At 38.5% G+C, this 13,663-nt stretch overlaps 2 protein-coding genes across 3 annotated transcripts; both read right to left on the bottom strand.

Moving 5' to 3' along the window:
* Positions 1 to 427: 427 nt before the first annotated feature.
* On the bottom strand, positions 428 to 10,667 carry rbm5 (RNA binding motif protein 5). Of its 2 annotated transcripts, none has more exons than XM_063473856.1 (25): positions 10,536 to 10,667; positions 10,241 to 10,288; positions 8,968 to 9,148; positions 8,716 to 8,874; positions 8,507 to 8,576; positions 8,013 to 8,086; positions 7,194 to 7,277; positions 6,862 to 6,922; positions 6,430 to 6,495; positions 6,164 to 6,324; positions 5,977 to 6,074; positions 5,390 to 5,477; positions 5,249 to 5,317; positions 4,975 to 5,041; positions 4,396 to 4,496; positions 4,130 to 4,286; positions 3,618 to 3,709; positions 3,295 to 3,480; positions 3,044 to 3,184; positions 2,870 to 2,953; positions 2,539 to 2,724; positions 2,373 to 2,447; positions 2,144 to 2,244; positions 1,896 to 2,025; positions 428 to 1,803 (listed from the first exon to the last, which is right to left on the bottom strand). In XM_063473856.1, the coding sequence occupies exons 2-25, from the start codon at positions 10,255 to 10,257 to the stop codon at positions 1,678 to 1,680; spliced, it is 2,574 nt and encodes an 857-aa protein (XP_063329926.1). In that variant the 5' UTR covers positions 10,258 to 10,288; positions 10,536 to 10,667; the 3' UTR covers positions 428 to 1,677. The 2 variants fall into 2 exon arrangements, with proteins under 2 accessions (XP_063329926.1, XP_063329927.1); XM_063473857.1 differs by having other exon boundaries at positions 4,130 to 4,265.
* Positions 10,668 to 11,558: 891 nt separating this feature from the next.
* brk1 (BRICK1 subunit of SCAR/WAVE actin nucleating complex) lies at positions 11,559 to 13,250 on the bottom strand. The gene is made up of 3 exons (XM_063472961.1): positions 12,948 to 13,250; positions 12,407 to 12,489; positions 11,559 to 12,308 (listed from the first exon to the last, which is right to left on the bottom strand). Exons 1-3 carry the CDS (start codon positions 13,063 to 13,065, stop codon positions 12,282 to 12,284), a joined length of 228 nt encoding a protein of 75 aa, XP_063329031.1. The 5' UTR covers positions 13,066 to 13,250; the 3' UTR covers positions 11,559 to 12,281.
* Between the last annotated feature and the right edge of the window lie 413 nt (positions 13,251 to 13,663).

Here is a 13,663-nt window from a genome sequence, read left to right as displayed (position 1 = left end):
TTTATATTTTTCGGTTATTTACGAGGTTTATTTGCAGGTTAATGACTGCATAATTTTGTGTTTTGTTTTTGTTGTTTGCCTTTGTAAATCAGCCAGGAAGAACTGCAGGGCAATTTTCTATCTTTGTTTATTCCTTGCCAAACTGGATAAATAAACCACAAAACGCAACTTTCAAGTTTTTGACCTTGGACTTCTTTTGCCTGCGTACAAAAATATCACCACAGCGCAGCAGTGGTCATCCATCAAAAACCTGGCAATCACAAATTATTGTTTTTCAGAGGCTAAAGTGGTCTCTTAACCATCTAATAATATGTCAAATCTCCAATACAAAGTAATGAACAATAACACAGGACGTTCAGTGGATCAGGTGGAATTACAACTGACAATCAACTGTTTATAAAAAACAATTTGATAATAAAAATCAAAGTGTTTTGTCAAAGTTTTATTTACATGTAACATAAGGAAAGACTACAATGGATTTACTATATAATAAACAATTAAAAAGGGACAATAACTGAGTCAAAAGAACAGCCAGTAGAGACAGCACCTGCACCATACTGTCAGCACAGACTGAAAAATTATTTTTTATTTTACTATATTTGACTTGGAGAATTTTATTTCATATTGTCCAAACTAAAAGGAACACTGAATTTCAGTTTTGACAACCGGGAAAAATTCTTCAAATGAGAAAAAAATGAAGCTTCCCAGCTTCTCAGTGAAATAACACAAAGTATTGTGGCATTTTTAGGGAACCATGGGTATATCCAGAGTAACGTGGTATTGCATCAGTATTGGTTTGTGCGCAAATACGATTGCATTTAATTCATGTGGTTGAATTGTCACATCAATATTTTTCCCCTGACAAAATAATGATTTGGAATAAGTTTACAAAAAAAAAAAAAACCCTCTACAAAAGAAGGAAAAATGTAATTTCAGAGTTTTGCTGTCATAGGTCAGTTACTGCGATTTCCACAATTCCACACTACAGAGAACAGCTGTAAGTTTCACAGGAAGCCACTGCTCAGATTGCAATGCTTAATTTAGCACCAAAATCAGACAAAAGAGCATCTTTTGTCATCTTAGGTTTTTCTCTACACGTGAAAATGTGCCTTCTCTACAGCCAAGTGCTCCCACTGCATATTCAGCTGATTTTATTAGCAGTGAGATACTGGAATTAGTGGTGCACATATAGATCTCACTGCAATATTTCTGAATTTAACTGCTGAAAACACTCAGAATTTACATTAAGAAAAGCTGCCGTATGTTATCAAACATAATGAAGACCAGAGAAAAATAACGCCACAAGTTTATTTCTGTACAAATAAACCAGATTTTGTATAAACTGTACAATCATTTAAACATGCTCAGACTAAAGAAAAAGTTGTCATAACATTGAATGACTATAAAAGAAATCTGAAAACCAGCAACGTAAATTCACTGTGCATATGTACAATTTATAAATTATATTAACTATGTCATTATTCCTACAACAGATTTTTTCTTCATTGACTGGTTTAGAGTAAGAGGTATAGCTTTTATGGATCACAGACTGGACTGATACCGTTAGGAACGTCTCTTTTGCTTCTCGTGACGCAGACACAGTGGAGCTCCACACCAAAAAGAAGCAGATTGTTGGCAGGCCATTTCAAGAAGTCACTTTTGCTTCAGACTAATGACTCACTCCAGCTCAGTGAAGCGAGCAAACATGGCTTTGCGGACTGCATCTTTGTAGGTGTCTGAAGGAGAGAGGGTGTAGTTGGTTCCTTTAGTGCCGAGTCCAGCTCCCTTTGTTCTTAACTGAGCCTGAGGAGGAAATCCACAGAGTTGAGTACTTTCTAGAGCTGTATATAGTTACTGAGTCTGATGAACTATTACACCACAACTGTTACAAATACCTCAATTGGTGCTGTGATGCCCTGCTGGTTGCGGCCAAGACCTTTCCCCTCCTTCCAGCCCATTGCCTGCAACATCTTGTTCCCAATATTGTCACTGTTGAGGCCATCTTTAGTGGGCTGTTCATAGTTACTGTACATAAAAGAGCAGAATATCAAATAAAGCCAAGTTTAATGATAAAATAGACTGAAATCACTAGAGGAACGACATTTCACACAAATCAGTAAAATAAACAAAAATGACTGCTTACATGGCTGGCGCTGGTTGGTTAAATTTCTTCTTTTTAGGTACAGGCGGTTCAGGGATTCCATATTTTTCTCTTCTCTCGGCTGCCCTGTCCCTATATTTCATCTATAGAAATATAGAAAAAGAAACAAATAAACACGGTATAATGTACAAAAACAATGTTTAAATGCATTCACATTGAAAAACAAAAGAATGACTCAGAAGTAAGTGGGTGATTCTATATTGAGCTGCACCTCAGTCTCTTTTCTCTCCAGCTCTTCCAGCTCTGCTTCACTCATTTTGGATCTGCGAAGAACTTCCAGGTTTTTCTATGACGAGACCAACGGAATAATGAGCTCTTTCCCTTTCTTTTTGGAAAATTTTCATTGTTAGTTCTGAAGATGACACATGTAATGTTACCTTGTGAAGGTCTGAGAGTTGCTGATGTCGGATTAGACTCTCTTTATTGGGAAACTGTCTCCTACACAGTAAGCATGCTAATTTTTTCCAGTCTGTCAGCTTGTCCTGGCTTATATCACCACCATCAGGTTCTGCTCCTCCCTCCTCAGGGTCACTGTCTCCACTGTAGGCAGCCACAAGGCCACACTAACCACACCAAGGATAAACATACATAAATATTAGCTCATTACTAAGGGTAACAGGACTTTTGAATTCATGCAAAATCTGACATTATCATCATCATCATACAGAAGTATAGCCAACTAAAATGAGAGATGCAGAAAATACTCACCTTTGAAGAGGTGACTGAGGTGGTTGATGGCTCTTCTTCAGGGGCCCTTAGCATCTCTGGGATGAGTCTGTCTAGACTTGCCTGCTGGAAAAGGGAAGTGGATCCATTAAAGACATAGAAGCTTTACACATGCAGTCCCAGAACTTTGTTACGTATCGAAGTCTAATGAAATACCTTCTTTTCAAACAATGTGTATCCAGCATCAGCAGCTGCTGCCTCCTTCCTTTCTTCTTGACTAATAGGCTGAAAGCTACTTTTGAAGTTTTCCTTTTGCTTGTTGAGACTTTTAGCCCACCGTTCCATGTCCTTAGCAATCTGTAGGATTTTTAAAATATAGTAAAGTGCACAAAGAAACAAGTGAACTGAAAATGTGTGAAAGTTGTTTCAGGCACAATAAAAATGTTAATGCAGGACTTTGAACACACCTGCTGAGCTGTCTTGCTTTTGGGCTTCTCTTTTTTCTCCTTGCCCTCTTTCGGTTCTTTGGTGCCTGTTGCTGCAGAACCACCTGTTTTGCCATCATTTTGTCCAGTGCCTGTGCTGGCAGGTACGTATGTCTGCTTCTCACTGTCCCAGTAAAGAAACTGCTGAGTCTGAGAATTGTAGTAATACTGAAAGCAGAAACGGCAATTTGCATGTTAAAAAAAAACTTTAAAAAAAAAGAAGAAGATGATCAATTACACATTATAAATGCACAGATCAGACAGAAAAACATGCAACTCACACAAGGTGGATGTGCACTACTTACCTGTGTATTTGGGTCATAGTAGAGGCCAGTCTGAGGATCGTAATAGTAGCCAGAAGACTCATCATACTGATAGGTGGATGTATCAGGAACAGCTGTGAATTAGCAAACACAACAGCATTAACAATGGTGGTAAAAATCTTTCTTGGCAAATTAGAAAAGACAGGGATAGAAATAAAGACGCATTCCAGATTTATTTCTACCAAGCTTGTCTGAAGCCTGTTAACTAACACACAATTAATAAAATGAAAAGCTTTAAAGAATTAAGCATTACCAATTATGTACAACATTAAACAATCTCAGATATCATGCCCCGCACATTTGGTTAGGTCTATGAAAGGAATAACAGATTAACACAGTCCTTTTAAACTACAGGCTGGAGACTGATGTTCTATCCAGGTTCTATACATAGAAACACTTCAACACACATGACAGTGACCTTGGGAAAACTGTCATGTTTCTATGCACGTCACAGTTCAGCAGTGTTGGTTTAAAGGGATCTTATGTGCTCATACCAATGTTGGTGTCCGCCGCCTGTTCAGAGGCTGTTAATGTCCCCGCAGTGGTAACAGTGGCAGCTGCTAAAGCAGCAGCTGGCAAAGAAGCAGCTTCAATTCCTGAAATGTGTCCAGCCTGGGGTTTTGCCTCCAACTGTTGGGCAAGTGGCAATGCCTACAATCAATAAACAGTTTATTTAAGATTATTTGGAGATTGTTGAATCAGTAATTTACACAGTATTATAAATTTATCTTATTACAGAATTATCAACCGTGTACATTACCTGCACAGCAGGCTGTGCAATTATATGGGGTTGGTAGACTTGTGCGTTCTGTGATATCACAACTCCAACTGCAGTTGGAACAATCTTTACACCCGGGGCAGCTATAAGTTCAAAAACAAAAAAATGAAACAAACCTCAAGATCATGATGCAAACAAAGTCCAATTATTATATTTTTCAAAGTTTACAGAAAATCTCTGAGCATTTTTTCTAGAAACAGTAACTTAGCATTTGTTGCGCTTCTCTGAGGATGCACACACATAAAGCCGAGCAAAGGGTCACAGTGGCTTGCAAAGCAGCCGCTGTGCACGCATTCAAAATCTTAACTACTTGTTAACGCCAAAATGCCTATTAGAATACAGACAAAAATGATGGAAACAACCACATTAAACATATCAGCTTAACTAAAGCTCATAAAACTATAAATTCAGTGTGAACAAATGTTAGAACAGCTGTAGTCTTGTCTAATCACAACCACATAAAGAAAAACATTGGAGACACTAATTTTCCAATGTTAAAATGATATAGTGAACAATTAGCTACAGAACCAATATTTTAAACAGAGTTTAGAAGTTCTTTACCTCCTAGAATTCCATTTCCCTGAGAGGTGCTGATTGCTGCTCCTTGCTGGTAGTATGTCTGGTAATCCTGAAAAAAAAAAAAGAAGAAATAAGTGTTTGTTCATTTATAATGTCATTATAATAGATACACCCACATGTTTTCTCTGAATGGCTGTAGAGTTACACAGCTGCCACTGAATGATGATACAGAGCTGCATTTCACTGAAGAAAACTGAGAAGTCGGAAATTACCTTCTAGGTCTTGGTAATGTAACCATAATTTTCTTCTTACTAACCTGGGACATGGGAGTATAACCTTCCTGTAGGTAGCTGTACTCTGACATTCCCTCTGAGCTCTGCTGTGGCTGAAAAGGAAAACGCCAATTACGACTCTGTGATATCAAAAATGGAAGGTGATAGACAGAAAAAGGACCTACCTGACTTGAGGACCACTGGGCTGCAGCAATAGCTGTGCTGGCCACAGAGAAGGCACTGACACGATTTCCATCAGGGAGTAAAAGGTCCCTAAAAAAGAAAAGGGAAAAAAATGATATTCACCTGAGTGAAGCTCAATCTTTCTTTATATTGTGAATCAAACCAGGCAACTTGAGGAACCAGGAAAAGGTTAGCCTAAGGCTAACATTTAAAGGGTTAAGAGCATAGATTGAGTTAAACCACACAGCCTCGCTGCTTTTAACCACAGCAACTTGTGGTGGCACAAACTAGACCTCTAATCATCACTTTCAACTCTCTAGTAAAGACTTACAATGTGGTGAAATCTTTTTATGACAGTCTTGAGTGCGCTAAAACAACGCGAGGGAATGCAAACTTGAATATGCAAGACCAAAATCATGTCAACAATTAAGCGAGCAGATGGGGCTTTGTTGCATTTGCTACATCGACCTTTATGGCTAACGTTTCTTTAGTGACACCAGTTATTTAGAAAGCAGCCCATAAAAAGCCATACTGAGGCCATTTCTGCATTTAAAAAAAAAAAAAAAAAAAACAAGTGAGGACTACTTACTTTCTAGCACTCTTGGCATAATCCACCCCAATTGTTTTTCCATCTAGTTTTAAGGGAGGCTGCAGTCCTTGAAGGATTGTTAGCAGCTGAGATGCTTCCTGTTAAAATGATTGATAATATGTTAAGTTATATACAAAACTTTTTTCAAAGGGAAAGCTTTTTCCATCTGTACATATTAAAGAATTACCAGAGGTGAAGACAGCTGCACAAAGGCAAAGCCTCTGTTCTGGCCCGTTTGCTTGTCCTTAATAAGACGAATGTTGTTGGATGATAGATTGGCATATGGTGCCAGGGCAGTCATGATGGCTTCCACTGTGGTCATAGGAGCAATATTTCTAAGGATGATTGCTGATGGGACAAAAGACGATATTTAGGGAAAGAATACTATAAATAGAGATATTTTGCTTCGAAACTAAGCAAATGAAACTGCCTTAGTAATGAAGAAGCTCTTACTATCGCCATAGAAATCTCCGCTGGGTTGAGTTTCAGGAACTCCAGTGTTATTGGTCGCTTCACTTTCTGTTGAGAGAAAAGACAGAAGTAAGAAGTGCATTAACACAACCTCCAGAAGTGAGAGACTGCAGCCAAAAAAAAAAAAAAAAAAAAGAGGTATAAAGTGGTATAAAAAAAAAACAACTCTTTAAAAGATAGTGTCAGCACTATGTGCCCATTTCACGAACTACACTGTCTGTTGTGTTTCACGTTTTCTTTTATATTATTCAGGCCAATTAGCACTTATACACCTTACTAGACAGAGTGACATTCCTTAAAAATCCACATCATCTCACAGCTACAAAAACAAACTTGGTGTTGCATCCCAGCCCTGTGGACTCGGGCTGCTCAGATGTCTGCAGTCAGTGGCCTCTTGTTGATTTAACTACTTACCAGCTTTGGCTGCTCCACACCTGAAGCACTTCAGCCTCCTCCGGAAATTGTACAGGCCACACTGCAAGTAACCGTTCACATCATTTTGATTATACACCTACTAAAGCCCTGAACAGTGCTGCCTCAGAGAACAGGCAACTATATTGGTACTGCATACCATACTTACCTAAGACACAACCTAACCTTTACCACTTATCCAAATGTAGGTGTACAACAAAATAAGATGACAGGATTGCAAAATTTGATGCTTACAGGCCTATCTCAAGTGTGTGCAGTGTTCTTTAGAAGAAAATGTTGGATAATGAGACCATGAAACCAAGACATTAACTTACTGTGCTGCAGAGCCAGTCTTCATACTTGTTTCTGGGGTGACTGTAGTGCATGTCTACGGTTTTTCCTTGGATGGTCAGACGTTTCTGAAAGAGGAGAACAAAATCATCCAAGTGTTCATGGAGAGAACTCGTCTCATCAAAAGAGCAAGCAGTTTTGGAAGGGAGAGGGGACGGGGGAGAGGGACCCCCAACAGATAGCCTTTGAGTTACAGACAGGCACATGACGTGTATGTGAGCATGATGTAAAGAGGGTTCTTTTGGTGTTTGGGACCCGAGTGCCCAGGCTGAGCTGGAGCAAAGTGTACAATGTGACCCTAACAGACTTTCCTGACTGCTTTCCAAAGAAAAAAAAATGTATGGGCTTCTCAAAAAACAAAACAGAAGAAAATTCTGTTAAAAAGATTAAGAAAATACAAAAATAACAATTCCCAGTATTTGGGGTAAGCTTGCAAAGAAAAAAAAGAATGGGGTTACACTGAAATCTGAAAATAACTAATATAGCCATGATCTGCAAGGCAAAGATGGTGTGTTCATCAAATTTAAATGCAGATTTGTTAAAGAGATCACTTAACAAAACCAGAAAATTTTCTTGAAGCTTATTGCCCAATACAATTAACTATAAAAATATATTAAAATATGACATTGTAAATAATAATATAATCATCTCTATATTTGCTCTGTTGTATTCAGTTTGTTTTTTCCAGTTTTTTTTCTCTCTATACAGTTTCCACACTACGTATTCAATACATTCTGGTTGCCTTTTGGGTTATTTTTCCAGATCCCCAAGATTAAAACTAGACTTGGCGATTGTGAAGCAACCTGATTGGTCTCCATCCATCGTGTAGCATCTTGCAAGTGATAAAAGTCCACGAAGGCGAAACCACGGCTTATACCTAGAGACAGCATTCAAATATAGACGGGAGGCGTGTTAGTTAAGAGTCCAAGGGCATATTATTCAAACTCTTCCACAAACTGCTTCCCGACCCAGGGCCAGATTGGTACACAATAGCCCACTCCTTAGGAGTTTTACCATAGCAAGTAATCCTGCAGAATACAACTGTTTGAACCACACTCAACATCAACATGGGTCTGCCAACTGACTTACTCATAGCAATCAATGCTGCTCTTACTTACCTTAAATGGCTCCACAGTGTACAAGATAAGCCTTGAATCAATATTCTTACAACCTTTTCAAGTACTTTGATATAGTCATCTCCTAACTTCTATGGGAAAATGGGTCTGAATGGAAGCAGATTGGCTCTATGGTCAAAGACTTGGGGAAGGTCGGGGTCCGTCACATGACTGGTTCTCACCTGTTCTCTTTTTCATCAGCCTGACATCCACTGGCTGAGGTCCCTCAAGTTGGTCAATGGCAAAACGAATCTAAACAACAACATGCAGAGGCTGCTTAACATCATAATTCAATCATTCATTCATTAATACCTTTAGAAAGGTACTTGCACAATAAAAACAACGAAAAGGAACAAAAGGGTGCACACGACCAGTGCAACTGAATACTTACATCATCCTCAGTGACATGAGGAGACAGACCCCCCAACATGATGGTCTTGCTCTTCTTCTCGTCCCCTGGTTCCCTTCGGTAGTCCTGCTCTTGGTAGTCACCATCTGAGTGATAACCATCTTCTGATCTATCACTGTTACGACGCTTCCTCTCCCTTTGCTTTAACACAAAACAACAACAGCTGCTAAGTGTCACTGCACAATTGTTTTTTCAAATCCAGTATTAAAACCCAAGTGCTATTAGGACAAGCACCTCTGGGCTTTCTCGTGATCCTCTGCGATCTCCTTCATAACGATCACCACGTCTCTCGTCACCCCAGCGGCGCATGTTGTGTTCACCACGTTCTTGGTCTCGCTCACGTCTGTCGCGCCATTCAGACTCATCACGGCCCTGGTCAGAACCATATCTACCGCTACGTTCTGTTCGACTAATCCTATTCAGAAGGACATTACAAAAAAAATAAAATAAGATAAGTCAAACAGGAGCACAACTAATACTGCAATAAACAAACCAACTTAGCACACCTTAGTGTTCAACATGTATAACATTTCAATCACTTTGTTACCATTTTAGTTTTATCATGACTCCAGCCTTGAACAATGCATCGTCTCTCAGTTAATCTTAGCACTGTCATGCCAAAAAAAAAAAAAACCAAAAAAAAAAAAAAAAAAAACAAACAAAAAAACAACCCAAAACTGCTGGAATTCAAACTGCTGTAAGTGACTTGTTGGCCGATAGTCTGTCAAACATATCCGAAACACCTCTAACGTGAATGATGACGTTTTTTTGCACTGGAAAAACGATTCTTGTGACCTGATTGAAGCAAGGTGAATTTATTCATGTGCATGAAAAATGTCAGATTTTCAATCTCTGTGACATGTTTTTTTCTTTTAAGCTGTATTTTTTTTTTTTAAAGGAAAGATTGTAACTTCTACCTTCTGACAGGAATATGTCTGCCTGAGACGGCACCAGAAATTGCAACAAATGTAACATATCAGTTCTTTAAAGATACTTTAAAGTGGCTGAAAGTGACTTAATTGATTGCAATGTAGAAAAAAGCAGGTACAATACACCAATATAGGCAAAAATGTTACTCATATTAAAAAAACAAACAAAAACAACCCCCCAAAACAACAACATTGGCAATCACTCATTGGCAGATAATCACTTTTACATTCTTGTATTGTCCTAACTTTTTATTCGGATTACGTAACACGTTTTACGAGAGAATTTGATGGCAATAAAACTGTTTACCTGTAGTATTATCGAAAACAAATTTAGCCTTTTTTATTTTTTGGTTTAAAAAAAATTCCATGTAAGGTTTTACATATCTGGAAAAGCTGGTAGAAATCACTGCTACTTTTGTCTGCCGTTTCAGTTTAAACACAACTTTTGAATACTATTTGGTTAAACATATCCCCTAAACTCGGAACATGTATCAGAAACGGGAAAAACACAAGATTCCCACTATGATAAGCCACACCTACCATGGTGAGCTGCACTGGCATTTAACGTTGCTACTCACCTTTTGTCAGCCCCCATATTTCTCACAGCTTCCGCACTCACACGACCTCTAGAAAACAGAAAAAAAAACGTTAAAAATATACGTAGTGGTTTTACTCGTTTACACATAACAATTCCCCTTGTAGTCGACTGAACTCATTTAACGTGAGAGAAACAAAAACCAAAGCCCTCCTTTTTCTTCATTCCATAATATGGAGCTAGACGTCATCAAACGGACGTCTCTTAAGCCAAAATCAACGGTGCTAACGAGAGACCGCGAAAGCTTTAGTTTCAACTCTGAACGTGAAGCAACTTACCAGTGTAAGCTTTTATGATGTTTTTTTTCACCCGCACTATTATTTTTTCAAAACGGTAATAGAAAAATTGCGGAGAAGAAAATTCATCTCACGTCCAAAGACTTATCTGCGATGGCACCTTCTTTATCCCAAGATGCATTGGTGTCACCCGGTGCATTATGGGTAATCGAAAAGTCAGCCCCGAGTTTGCCTTACAGGCATGGAGTTGTCTCTCAGCCTGGTTGTTTTCTCACTCTTCCGTAGTTAGTTGTTAAGACTTACTGGGGTTACATGTTGTTATAATTATCATAACAAACAAAACATAAAACAGCAACAAAGCGTATATATACTGTTACCATTAACTGAAGTAACACATGATTGATAACTGTTCTAACTTTATTGGTATTTAAATATAGAGCATGGTTAGTTTTTTTCGTTTTCTTGAAATTAACAAATCATTGGCAAAGAAGACTTTAAAGTAGTAGCTAATTAAGGTTTAAACTTTTGAGTGGAAAAATGGTGGATAAGATAAATTAACCTATACAAGCTAGGATGAAGCAGCATGATGGCTGTTGTTAGAACTCTTGTCTCATAATAAGAAAGTCCTGGGTTTCTAAAGTCCTTCTTTGTGGAGTTTGTCTTCTCCATAAATTGTGTATCCTCTCACAGTAAATGTGCGTTGCTACTTTTATTTTCTTAAAACGTTTGGTGGTTTGGTGAGTGCTCAGTTGGGTAGAAGAGCCTGTAGTGCTGCCTGTGAGGGAAAACCCAGGGCAAAATTATCACATCTCGCAGATTTCCGCCATTTCATTGGCTGTTTTCGTTACATTTTCGTAATAGCAGTATATGGATGCGTTCTGAAAACGCTTAATCCCGCTGCTGTTAGAATTTCCCTGCAGGTTTTTCATGGAATTGAAAATTGTTAATGTTCTACTGGACACATAATTAAATTACTGTCATGCTATAACCACGCTTTTTATTTTTAACACACGCTATTAATAATTCAACCAGAATGCACATTACTCTTTATGCAAGTATGATTTATTATTCATAAAACATTTGTTACACATTAATGCCATTGCAATGAATTCTTCTAACTGTACCAAAACCTGTATACAATAGCAATCTGACCCATTTAATATGTTGTTTCATGTCAAGCTCTAGTCTATATACACTACAAGTTTGTATAAACATTGTGAGTGTGTCTGTCTGATTACTCAAAATAGTCATAACTAGACCCATCTTCAACATAGCAACATAACTGTTGAAAAAAAGTTAAGTTCAGCTACAATGTTATTTAAGGTCATTTATTACAGTAGTTAAATTCAGAAACATCACCAAACACTTTGCTGTACAAGGAGGCCCTTATTAAATGTAAGTACACAATAATTGTTCATCTTGGCACAGGCAAATGTTCCTCTTTTGATACAGCTTTCATTTGGAAGTGACACTGTACACAACACAGATGGTCAAACTGCAGTGATACAAAATTTATAAATCATAATTGTGCTCCAGACTTATTTTAAACCAATACTAATGGAGCTTAGTTTTGTTTTGTAATAGAATATAATGATGCTTGAATCAATGGTAGCCAAGTTAGACCCACATCTTCTGTACAAATGCATCATGAGATAAAATAACACAAATCCAGCCATATAATATATTTAAAAAATAGGAGGGTGGAGTCCATCACACTTAGTCCAAAAATTCAGGGTGAGGGATGGCAGGTAGGTAGGTTGGGGGTGTTATGAGTTTCAATGGCCACTTCTAGGTCAGGGTTTCTCCTTTTGTCACCTACAATAAGAGACATGTTTATGTAATGGGTATGGTTACTTGACAAAAAGACAAAGTCAAACAAAGAAATAAAGGCACTTTACATCCAGTTAACTTACCCTTGCCTCAATGTATTCAATCCTCCTCTCCAGCGCTGTCAGCTTCTCGTTGAGTGTGGCCAAACGAGATCGACACGACATGTCTGATGGAGAATTTAAAAAACAAACAAACAAAAAAAACTAGAACGTTTAGAGGTTACCACGACGAAGCATGGCATTGTCATCAGTTTTTCAATAGCTGCTTAACAAAGATGCACACCGTCACTTTGGGTTAAAAAGGTTTAAAGGGCACATCCGCATACATATTGCCCGACAACACTAGCATTAGCGGTTACGGCAGCCTGCTAATGCTTTCCTATCGTCTGTCGAATCTGGTATATTAATAAATTCACTAAAACGACTGACTCTTAAAGGACAGCTAGTTGGAGCAAAATGTAAGCCGATTCCTCTTCAAAATGTCACAATCCTCCTCCAAAACAAAAACAAGCTGACAGCTAACAGCCGCGCTAACTGCTAGCTGGGAGTGGCCATTGAAAACATCAACATCAATGCTAACAGCTGGCTGAACTAGCTAAGTTCAGCTAGTTTGTTAAAAGCTTACCAAACGAGTTAAGAAAGTCGGCGATCTTCTTGATGCTGCTCGTAATTACTTCTATGTACTCTCGATTCGCCCAGTCTTGGTGAATCTCTCTTTGCACTGGATCTTCCTGGCCAGCCATGTTGGACGAGTTGCAGTATCCCTCTGCTTTCACCCAGGAAGTACCGGAAAGTGTTGCGTCGATGTGAAAATATTATACAACACTTTTTCCCCCATGAAGATTCTATTTACCGAAATTTCCTAAGTTTCCTACATACATTTCTGAAAGATGTTTGTGTGTATTTTATAGAAATGAGCGCAACACAATTTTTCTTTCGGTTGCTACCTTTAGGGGTCGCCACAGCGGGTCGCCTACTTCCATCTCACTCTATCCCTAACATCCTTCTCTGTCACACCAACCCTTTGCATGTCCTCCTTCGCTTCATCCGTGAAGCTCCTCTGAGGATTTCATCTTCTCCTCCTACCTGGCAGTTTCATATTCAACATAATTTGTTTGATATATCCACTATGTGTCCTCTGAACATGTCAATAGCACCTCAGAGTTGCTTCTCTAACGTTTCCTCTAAACTGCTGAAACTGAGCTGTTCCTATGATGGTACTTATTTCTAATCCAGCTCATCACTCCCAATGAAAATCTTAGCATCTTCAAGTCTGCCACCTTCAGCTCAGCATCCTTTTGTTTTTGGAGTTCCACCATGTCCAAACTATACTAGGTCTCA

This window comes from Pelmatolapia mariae, linkage group LG5 (genome assembly GCF_036321145.2).
Source record: "Pelmatolapia mariae isolate MD_Pm_ZW linkage group LG5, Pm_UMD_F_2, whole genome shotgun sequence".
Taxonomy (NCBI): domain Eukaryota; kingdom Metazoa; phylum Chordata; class Actinopteri; order Cichliformes; family Cichlidae; genus Pelmatolapia; species Pelmatolapia mariae.
The sequence above is the reverse complement of the archived record's forward strand: the minus strand, read 5'-3'. Positions and strand labels throughout refer to the sequence as shown.

Bases quoted from the DNA above. Each gene is read 5' to 3' on its own strand.
- rbm5 (XM_063473856.1), bottom strand. The intron at 7,278-8,012 runs GTTGCTTCACAA...CTCCTCTTTCAG, and splicing joins GATGGATGGAGACCAATCAG to AAACGTCTGACCATCCAAGG. The intron at 3,710-4,129 runs GTATGAGCACAT...GCTAATTCACAG, and splicing joins GGCGGCGGACACCAACATTG to CTGTTCCTGATACATCCACC.
- brk1 (XM_063472961.1), bottom strand. From the start codon at position 13,065: ATGGCTGGCCAGGAAGATCCAGTGCAAAGAGAGATTCACCAAGACTGG. The intron at 12,490-12,947 runs GTAAGCTTTTAA...ATTCTCCATCAG, and splicing joins CGACTTTCTTAACTCGTTTG to ACATGTCGTGTCGATCTCGT. The intron at 12,309-12,406 runs GTAAGTTAACTG...CTCTTATTGTAG, and splicing joins TTGAATACATTGAGGCAAGG to GTGACAAAAGGAGAAACCCT.